The sequence below is a fragment of the Solea solea genome, chromosome 9, assembly GCF_958295425.1.
Source record: "Solea solea chromosome 9, fSolSol10.1, whole genome shotgun sequence".
Lineage (NCBI taxonomy): Eukaryota > Metazoa > Chordata > Actinopteri > Pleuronectiformes > Soleidae > Solea > Solea solea.
The window spans coordinates 10,121,783-10,132,288 of NC_081142.1; the positions used below are offsets into that span (position 1 = coordinate 10,121,783).

At 41.0% G+C, this 10,506-nt stretch overlaps 1 protein-coding gene across 1 annotated transcript; it reads left to right on the plus strand.

The window, feature by feature from the left end:
* The first annotated feature begins 1,333 nt into the window (after window positions 1–1,333).
* On the plus strand, window positions 1,334–7,124 carry rx1 (retinal homeobox gene 1). The gene is made up of 4 exons (XM_058637431.1): window positions 1,334–1,563; window positions 2,330–2,659; window positions 4,894–5,147; window positions 5,869–7,124. The coding sequence occupies exons 2-4, from the start codon at window positions 2,356–2,358 to the stop codon at window positions 6,409–6,411; spliced, it is 1,101 nt and encodes a 366-aa protein (XP_058493414.1). The 5' UTR covers window positions 1,334–1,563; window positions 2,330–2,355; the 3' UTR covers window positions 6,412–7,124.
* Window positions 7,125–10,506: the final 3,382 nt, after the last annotated feature.

The window sequence follows — 10,506 nt, forward strand, 5'->3', positions numbered from 1 at the left end:
CTGTATATTCTGGCCCAAAAGAAATCTCAGTAAAGATTTACCCTCACTGAAATCAGCCAATCACGTGGCAGCAAAAACATGGTCGAGACGACCTGCTGAAGTTCAAACCGAGCATCAGAATGGAGAAGAAAAGTGTTTTAACTGACTTTGAACACAGCTGTTGGTGCCAGACGGACTCGTATGAGTGTTTCAAATACTGCAGATCATCTTGGATTTTTATGCACAAACATTTCTTTTTACAGAGAACGGTGCAAAAAAGAGATAACATCAAGGGAGCAGCAGTTCTTATCAGAAGAGAATGATTTGAAAAGAATAGAAAAGCGAGTGAGGTCAGGGATACTCAGCTGCAACATGCAGCTTCACCAATAGATGTTGCTGAACTTTACACAATGCACCTTTAAGAGGAGGCTACAATCCAGCATTGTGTTCCTGTAAATGTGTCAGACTCACATAGTTAAACGTAATCTATGCAATAGGACAGAACCTGGCGCCTACATTACTCACAATACAGCATGACTGCTAAAAGGAAGTAGAGGCTAATGTAGCTGGAAAACAGAGACAAGGATCAGGTAATGAGTTCTGGTTTCTTCCTTTTTCAAACACAAACAATGCAGACAATTTTTGTCCCCAATTTCCAAAATGAGTTTTCAGCCACACTGACATGTTTGTTCTTTTCACAGCTTCCTCTGCAGCAACAAATTCATTAATATTATTTTTTTCAAAAATGCAAAATGCCATTCCTTTAAGAACAATTATTTGTTTAATAAATATTCTGGGAGTTTTTTATTTTTGCAATTTTGTTAAAATAAATGTATATAATGTAATGTGTGGGTTAGCACTTACAGTATGTGTAATCTTTTTATCAGTTTTACCAAATTGAATGAAACCAATAACCAAATGTTTTGCTGGGTTGTCGAAATCACTTTAAAATGCCCATGAATTAATAGGTAAACATCCTCTTGTGTTGTTGAGATAATCCGTCTTTTAGATTGGATTTCACCTCATGTGTTATCATCACTGTTTCCTTTTTCATGCAGTTTAACATCCTAATAATGAGGGGCTTGGTTTGCGAAGTGGAAACTGTTTTTTCTCCTCTTTTTGTCTTTAAAACAATAAATCTATGAAAGAAAGTCTTGTTTGGGATTCATTAGCCCAGACCTCCTCCTGTGTGGGTGAATGGATAAGACATTTAAAATAAAGACTGGAGTAGAAAACAGCCGCCAATCACTCTTAAAGGGGAAGGATTCCAATTAACAAAACCTAATCCTGACGTTTCACCTCCTTCACCCCCCTCAGCCCTTTCCACCTCTCCCTCGCTGTGTCCCTCCTCTTCCTCTCTCCTCCCAGAGTCAGACTGCATGGTGATTCAACTCATTCACTCAAAGTTCCTTGCACTGGGTGCTTTTATTTACGTGTGTGTGTGTTTTCATCAGGACACACATAGAGACATGCAGGGCGAGTAGAGCCGAGTGAGTGGATCTGTGGACGAGTGAATTTGGAGGGTGAACAGGTAGAGAACTGGCATCAGCAGCTTCAGCAGTTCAGCACATTTACTTCTGAGAGGTAGGCTCTGTCACTATTGAACCTTTCTACATAACTATCAGAAAATCTTCCAATTCCAATCCACTAAATGTGCCTACTATAGTTCTTTTAAACCCAAACATGTTATTCTGTTTTGGTTCAACACCTGTTCTCTTCAACTCTGCATTTGCTGCTTATTTTTTGCAGATGTAACTTTTCCTATACAAGAAAACCTCATTTGTAATTGACCAACCTCATCATTTATTTACAGGTTACACAGCCTGTGAATTCATTGCCTGTGAAACACCTCACAACTGCAGACATCTCACTTAGTCCCTCCAAAAAAACAAACAAAAAAAGTGATTATGGCTCTTTGAATCTTTGGAGATTGCTGCTTCTCTGACATGGTACAATGAGATTATGACAGTGTTAAATGCAAATAAGAAATACTATCTGTGCAGAGTAAACACTACTTTCAAAGAGAGGATTCAAATCACACACAAAAGCATTTGGCTTAATGAGCGAGACTTTTTTTGATACACTGCAAAACGTACAGTTTCTGTTCATTTTAAACACACGGTACTTTAGAACATTAGAAAGAGATAATCTAATGGTTTACTCACAAGGACTTGTATGAATGTACGTGTTTAATTAACTTGCCTTTTGTTTCGCTCAACTCAGTTCTTATTTTGCACTGCTTTTGGAGCGTGCGATTAAGATAATCATGAACAGACTGTCACCTGAAGTGATCTCTGACCTATTATTGTACCTTCAGTCCTTCTCATACAATCCTCTTCTCTGACCTCAGGTCCAGGTCAGAGCCTAGATGCTCTAATGCATTTATCACTGGATACCATGATGGTGGATGACAACTGCCTCTCACCCAGCAACTTCCACGAGTTGGGGAAAGGTGGGGGCTTTGCTGTGGGGGGCCACGTCCACAGCATCGATGTCATTCTCGGTTTCAGTAAAGACCAGGAACCCCTGCTCAGTCCTGCTGGGGTCTCTGGACCTCAGAAAATGGACATAGATAGACTGGTCGAGTCTGGGAAGCAGCAGGACCCATCGTCGCACCCGTCTTACAGCGGACACCTTTCCTCCCTGAGAAATGGCAACACAGAGCAGCAGCAGTACCACAGTGAGTCAAGCTGATGATGGCGATAGAAAGCAGAATTTCTTCTAGGATGATTAGTACTTTCAGAGAACTTAGTCTCACTTTATCAGGTGCCAGTGTTTCCTGTATTTTAGTCTATGTAGATTCTCCTTCATCCAGATCACATATCTCCAAATGTTATTTACAAGTGGACTTGTAGAAATGTTGTAGAAATGTCCAGTTGCTACAGATGAAATGACATTAGGACATTGATGAGTCCAATGTTTTTGCCACAGGAACTATTTAAGGATGTTAACTTTATCTGGTTAAGACAGAGCTGATTTTTCTGCATGAATGTAGACTATTGAAGCCTCTGAGCAAATGTCATAATTACTATACTACTGACCATGAACCTGAATAGTCAAGTCAACTTTATTTCTAAACTGGTCAACTTTATTAGTGTTAACTTGTGATTTTTACAGTAGTTCCTGTTATTTGTTTCCACAAAAATATGAGGAGACATATTATATTGTGTGTAATATCAGTAGACGGTGCACATGAAAATCACATAATTTAAACTTTCGGTTAAATATCCACTCAGATGGACACAAACATCCACAACATTCACAGTACATAAACAAAAATGAAATATGGATAGAAATTAAACAATAGAATTAACCAAACAATGGGACAATGTTGTGTTCAGAAATCAGTCCTGTTCATTTTACTGTAATTGTTTGAGATAATTGTTAGTGATATAGTGGCAACTAATACACATGGCAGTGGAGGGGAATTGGGCTTGTAACTGTAGGGTCTCCAGGTCAAATCCTGAGACAGGTCAAGGGCTTGGGTGCCCCCAAGCATGGTACCCAACCCCCCCATTGCTACAAGGGTGCAGATAAGTGCTGCCCACCGCCCCTTAAGGCAGCGGACAAATTCACTATCACTAACTGGTGTTTGCAAATGAAATAGAATAAAATTCTACATCCATTTCAAATCACTTACAGGCACATTCAGAACCAACATGTTACACGCTGTACCGGCTGATATTGAGATTGAGAGATAAATCACAGAACAAGATTGGGGGGGGGGGGTTATATTCCTGAGAGCAATCCTATCCCCTTGTGGAATTCCCCTAATCTTCTCTTCCATGCAGATTAGATTGTACAGTACAATAGGTCATTCGAGTGTTGTTGATATTAGTCTGTCTCAGGATGAAATTTATCATGTTTAATCTGATGCTATTTTCACACGCAGAATCTGGCAGTTTATTTGGTTATTTTGTGGCAGAGAGAAGGAAAATATAATTTCCATGAACTGGAGATAGAAGTGTCCTCAGCACAGAAAATGACTATGAGTAATTCATATTTGGTGGATAAACAGAGGGGAACATAACTTTCCTGGTTTAAAGAATATAAACTCCGATGACATCACCCTTTTGTATGTAACTATCCTGTGAAGTGAGCCCAGTTCCCCAGTGCACCCCCCTCCTGCTGGCTGAAAAACAGTGGGCAGCCTTCAGACTGGCGACTGTGATGGGTTGACACACCGAAGAGCTGGTCACTGAACCAGACCTGACCTCTGCCTTTGTCAGTTCCTGGCCTTTGTCATGGCTGCTTAATGAACCCCCTGAAAAACCGGGCTTTGCCTTTGCCTCTGCTCTCGTTTGCCAGTTGAAAGGCCACGGTGACCCCCTCCTTTGTCTCCATCAACACATCCTATTAACAGAAACAAACTCACATTTACATTCACATACTGTCAGTTGTTTGGTTGAAGCAGTGAAAGGACAGTGACGGCCTGGAGATCCGTCAGTGTGCGCCTTTTCATGCAAATGCTTTATGTAGTTTTCGGTATTTAAGGAACATTTGAGCTCATAGCCAAGGTGTGCAAAGAAAAAAATGAAGAAGGAGGAGACGGAGTGATGCATTAATGGCGATGCATCAAATGTCAGTATAAAAAATAATGTGACACTGTGTTCACTTCAGGGTCACTTCAGCTAATGAATCCACAGAAAAATATCACCTAAATCTGAATCTGTCTTGACAGTGTTAAATGTTTATTATTTCTTTGACTTTTGTTTGTGTTTGTTTTTGGAAAAGTTAACTAGAAAGATTATGAGAAGGAACACGTGTACAGTCAGCCTTTAGCATCAGTGGACAGTGACTTTATCACTGGCTAATGTTGCATCTCCAACCACAGAATACTTAGAAGATGATGGACATTTGCCAAATAAAAACTAATTATCCTCTTTGTCTGTTTCTCCATCTCTATCTGAACAGATACTGGCCTATTCTCAAATAAGTGTAACGATGAACTGAGTGAGCCGAGCAAGAGTGTGGACAGTGATGAAGGCAAGTCTCCAGAGTCTTGCAAGGACGATCAGCCCAAGAAGAAACACAGACGCAACCGCACCACGTTCACCACCTACCAGCTGCACGAGCTGGAGCGTGCCTTTGAGAAGTCCCACTACCCAGACGTGTACAGCCGAGAGGAGCTGGCCATGAAGGTGAACCTGCCTGAAGTCCGAGTCCAGGTAAGAGAAACCACTGCATCAGAGGAGACAACATGAGTGTAACACAGCTTTAACAGTCAGCATCACAGACATCAGATCCCCAGACATGAAACATTTCTACACTGTGTGACTGAATTCCTGTCCTAAACTGACACTAAATCGACGCCACGCACAAGAGTCTCAGTTCGTGTTGTGAATCCTCAAGATTTACGATTTGACCAGTGTCATGGTGAGGTTTTGCAACAATTCCAGATGTGCATGTTACCAGGTGTCAATTAAAAAGGTGTAATTGTTCTTTATTGTCTATTTTCCTCTAAATTACAACATCATTTCACAAAACTGACACCATGTTCTATTTAAGAGGACCAGACATTAGCAGTGAGACCATTAACTGCTCAGGAAAATGTTTACTGATGTAAATCAAATGAGAAGTTGGCCCATCTTCCCATCAACTTCCACTCGGACGAACTTCCCTCTTCCAAAGGATATATATTCTCCATGGTTGTTACATTATGATTTACAGCAGCACCACAATATGGTTATAGATCACGTAATTAATGGATTAATGGCCATCATTGAAGGTCAAGTGTCAAGTCAAGGGTCAGACTTTAGAGCTATAGTGTAAAAAAAACAGAGGCCTCCTTCGCTCACCCCTACCGTTCGTAGTTCACCCTACCGATACCGTGTATCAGTGAGTGTGTTGTGTTCGAGATGCAAGCTGAGCGTGATTTTTGTCCTCCAGGTCTGGTTCCAGAACCGCAGAGCTAAATGGCGTCGACAGGAGAAGTTGGACACCAGCACCATGAAGCTCCATGACTCACCCATGCTGTCTTTCAACCGCCCGCCACCAGTTCACACGAGCATGGGTACAATGGCCAACTCCCTCCCCTTGGACCCCTGGCTGACCTCTCCTCTATCCAGTGCCACACCGGTCCACAGCATCCCAGGCTTCATGGGTCCACCTCAGGGCCTCCAGCCCAGCTACACCAGCCACAGCTTTCTCAACTCCACTCCTCATCCTCATCCTCATTCTCATCCTCATTCTCATCCCCATTCTCATCCCCATTCTCATCCCCATCCTCATTCTCATCCGCACACTCATCCTCATCCATCCATGGGTCAGGGGATGCAGAGCATGGCTCCACCTCCTTATCAGTGTCCGGCACCGTTCTCTGATAAATACCCTCTGGAGGACGTGGACCAGCGCAGCTCGAGTATCGCTGTACTGAGAATGAAAGCAAAAGAACACGTTCAGTCTATGGACAAGACCTGGCAACCCATGTGACTAACAAACCTGGCATGTGTTTGTCCCTAGGAAAGTGCGATGCTGACATCTTCAGGGTGATGGACAGTGAGTGCACAGTTTGAAAAGATGGCTCTGAAATTGATTCTGAGCTGTGAAGACTGAGGATTTTAGGACATGTAGTTTGTCAGTTTTTCGAAATCTCAAGGACATTGAATAAATGAGTGAAGTCTATCGTGTGAATTGTAACCACTTCTTTTCATTATACATAGCTGTTAACTGCTGCTTTGGTTGCTGTCAACTGTTGGCAACACCTTCTTGATGACTGTTGCTCCAAACACAATATGTAACCAGGAGCTGCGGCACACTTCGTCTTCTTTCATCATCTGTCACATTTTGTAAGAAACCACAAGCACGCTTCCCCTTAAATGAACGTATATACTAATGTATAACTCGTGTGCTGATACTGGCGGGTTTTCTCGATAATATGTTGAATTGTTATATTGCAAAAATAATCAATGATTATTTTTACAGAAACATCACAATCTGTGTTGTTTCTTCTAATTTCAGTTTCCCATTTTTCATCAGAAAGTTGTTTTTTGGGTCACAGTTCAGCCAATCAGAGTCTCAGAGAACGTGTGTGAAGGATGGTTCTCAGTTTAAAAAGAGAGCTGCATTTCAATGACACCTGACACACTGTGATACATATCAACATCTTTGATTGGGTCTCTGAATGTCTTGATTTATGACAAATGTGGAACAGGTTTTAGATAAACTGGCTGCCCACTTCAGATAATTAAGCCTGAAGCTCATAGATACCCTGGAAGGACTGGAGGAAGAGGGCAGTTCATCATTTACACGAAGAGGAAATGATGTCAACATATGGCATCAGAAAGTCTCAAATGCATAATTGTGTGGCAGGAAAGTGAACTGGAGTCAGAGGTATGATGAAGTCTTAGAATAGACAAATCAAGAAATCCTGGATGATTATAATCTTTTTCTGATTTTTGCTTTAATGAAGGAGATGAGGAAGGGAGGATGCGAGGAAGGCTAGTGAGCAGACTAAGCCTCTTTTTGCTTGAGTGGCTGTCAGAGGAGAAAACCTGTTGGCAGCTCAGTGTTGGGTGGCTGCGTGTACGTGCAGGGCAGCAGAAAGAGCCTTGTGTGATGCGTCACCCCACATAGTTTAGTCTTTGTTCGGCACAATTGATCCAAGTGTGTCCTCTTTGTCTAAATAAGAAGGAGGGGGGGAAGGTTTGGGCTGCACTAAATAGGCCCTTGTAGCTATTTTGTCATGTAAAATGGTTCTTTCTGTATCAAAAGGGGGAGAAACATGGTTTGTCTAGCTGATATGGTCATTACTGAAACCTACAGATTATGGAAAAGTTAGATTAACATACATTGTATTCTACACCTCTTTCAGACAGAAGAACAACTTGTTAGTATTGAATACATTGGGATTAACTACAGCAGCCTGAATATGCCAAGAAAGGTAATATGTGGTGACCCTTTTGACTTGTTATGGAGCAATAAGGAGAGACAATTCCTCATGTTAAGGTGCAATGTCAGAACCCTGTGTCATTTGTATATGTATTTTGAGGGAAACAAAACTCCCCATTGTGTGGTTGTGATATTTCACTTAAATGATGATGTGGAAGTTGTTCTGACAGCAAGTCATAATTACAGCTTCAACAGCAACAAGCACAAATCCAACATTTAGTCATTTCTGGGTAGTGGGAAAATCCATTGATGTGGGAAAACAGTGTTAAATCTGTCACTTATGATCGGTCATAGTGTTAGTTTTATTTTTTACGTTGTTTGTTTGCTATATTTAGACTCCCTGTTGGACGATACCAGATCCACAAAAAGGAAAAAAGGATTACCTTGCACATTAAGAAGACTACATAAATGTGATTTTGGTCAAAGAATAAGCCAAAGATTAGATAACGGACAAAACTGCACTAGATTTCAGTTTGTTTGTTTTTTATGTGAAAATGCACAGGATGTTTTTTTCCTATGGCTGTTTTGTTTCTTACTTGTCATAGTTCTCATTGTTGCAGTGATCGTGTTCTGTAACGTAAAGAACGACTGAAAATAAATACAGTTTGGTAGAATATGTTTCCTCACTTTCTCTGCACTTCACTGCCTTACTTTCATGCTGACCTGTGCAGTCATTCCCACATGGTCATTTTTTTTTTTTTTTAAGTCTATCCAAGATTACAACAATATAATCGGTATCATCTGACATACACGGGCAGAGATATTTTTCTTTCTTTCCCCCAATACTTGTGCCTGGTCTCTCTGTTATTGAAGCGCTCTCTCTCTTTCTTTCTTTTCCCCTCCCAGTCCTCTCTGCTTTTCCATGGTTTGGTGGCAGAGTGCCAGCCTGTTAGGAAGATGAGACTCCAATCAATCAGTGCTTCATCGGGGTTGGGGTGGTGGGGGTGCTGACCACAGGGCTCCCTAATTGCCCCAAGCAGGCAGGCCAGCAGGCTCAGCCACTGCAACACATGTTCACAGAGTGAGTGGTGCTGCTGTACTCGCTGGTCTTCTGAGCATGTGAATCACTTTCCTGGACAGATGGAGGCCTGAACATGCCTCACTTCAGGGGCCATATGGACGAGTTGGTGGAGGAAAGAGAGAAATGTTTTTTTTCTTTCTTTGACCTGTCGTAAAAAGATTATTCACTGCATTTGCTCCAGTGTAAGCATTACATTTAAAATGCAAAGCTAAACATCCCATCATCTCCAAATCACATGCACTTGTCTTGAAAGACGTACAGATGGCTTGAAACAACATTGCTAATTTCTAGACGCCAGAAATCAATGATTCTTATTGTCTGGACGTGAATATTGTATATAATTTGCTTGACAGTATACTTTTTTGTTTGAATTATACAAGAACTAGTGTAAATCATGGTATCATTAGTGCTATTGTATATAATATTTGTTTAGAATATTTCATATGTTCATGCATGACATGCCATTTCCAGCAAACCATTTCAGGAATATACAATTACAAGTGGAGAACTTGTTTTTGTTATTTAAAATAAATTATTTTGTACAGACAGAAAGAAAGAAAGAAAGAAAGAAAGAAAGAAAGTAAGAAAGAAAGAAAGAAAGAAAGAAAGAAAAAAAGAAAGAACTCAGATATCAAGGATGATAGAGAGAACGCATTACATTTTATTGCACAGGTGAGAGTTGAAGCACTTCATCTTCTATCACATGTTGTTTCAGGTTGATGAGGTCACGTGTGCGGTTTTCAAAGAACTGAACAACCATAATTCTGTCTGGATAAAACAGAGAGGTGAAAATGCTTTGGAGTAGAAAAGATGAAAGGACAGAGACAGAGAATGTGAGGAAGTCAGAGCGGGAGAAAGTAAAAAAGAGAAACGTTGAGAGAGATTAAGATGTAGTAAAGTGTGGGAGAAAGAGACAGAGAGTGGAGAGGAAAAGAGAGAGGGAGGGTGGGATGGCTGCTCATCAGAGTTAATGATGTAGAAAATCCCCCAATTAGAGCGTTTTCCTGTGCCGCAGGATGAGTTCAGAGCAGGGTCCTCTGACAGCCTGGGGATTAGTACCCAGGCCAGGCCAGGCCGAGCCGAGCTATAGGCCTGACAGACACTAACTAACTACTGGACAACTTGGCACTGCTCAGCTGGGGCCATGTCTGGGCTGTAGCCACAGCCAGGGGCTGGGGTAAGCACGCATTGAGCCGGAGTGCATGGCACAATCAAAGGCATGGGCCAAAACGAACAGCAGTAGAGCAACATGACAAAAGTTTAACTGTAGAGTTATTCTCAGTATGCAAATTCGAAAACGTATTCAATTATGTTTAAAATTTTATGGGCCATTTTGTATCTTATTCTCATATCTTATGATATATTTCTAAAGCCATTAATAATTGTAGACGGTCTACAGTTTTAAATTCAACTGTCATGTCGCATGAATACAACATCGTCTTAGGCTCGTTTCTGGCTGTTTTACTATATATTTTTTAGATGTGTGCTCAACCAAAACATAAAACATTCCTTAATAAATTCAAATATCGCAAGATATATAGATATATATATTGTCTCACAGCTTGAATATATAATGATTAAGTTGATAAAATGAGAGGACTTGGTATTTAGAAAGT

Coding starts and splice junctions, on each gene's coding strand:
- rx1 (XM_058637431.1), top strand. CDS start 2,356: ATGCATTTATCACTGGATACCATGATGGTGGATGACAACTGCCTCTCA. Junction 2,660..4,893: donor AGAGCAGCAGCAGTACCACA/GTGAGTCAAGCT, acceptor CTATCTGAACAG/ATACTGGCCTATTCTCAAAT. Junction 5,148..5,868: donor TGCCTGAAGTCCGAGTCCAG/GTAAGAGAAACC, acceptor TTTGTCCTCCAG/GTCTGGTTCCAGAACCGCAG.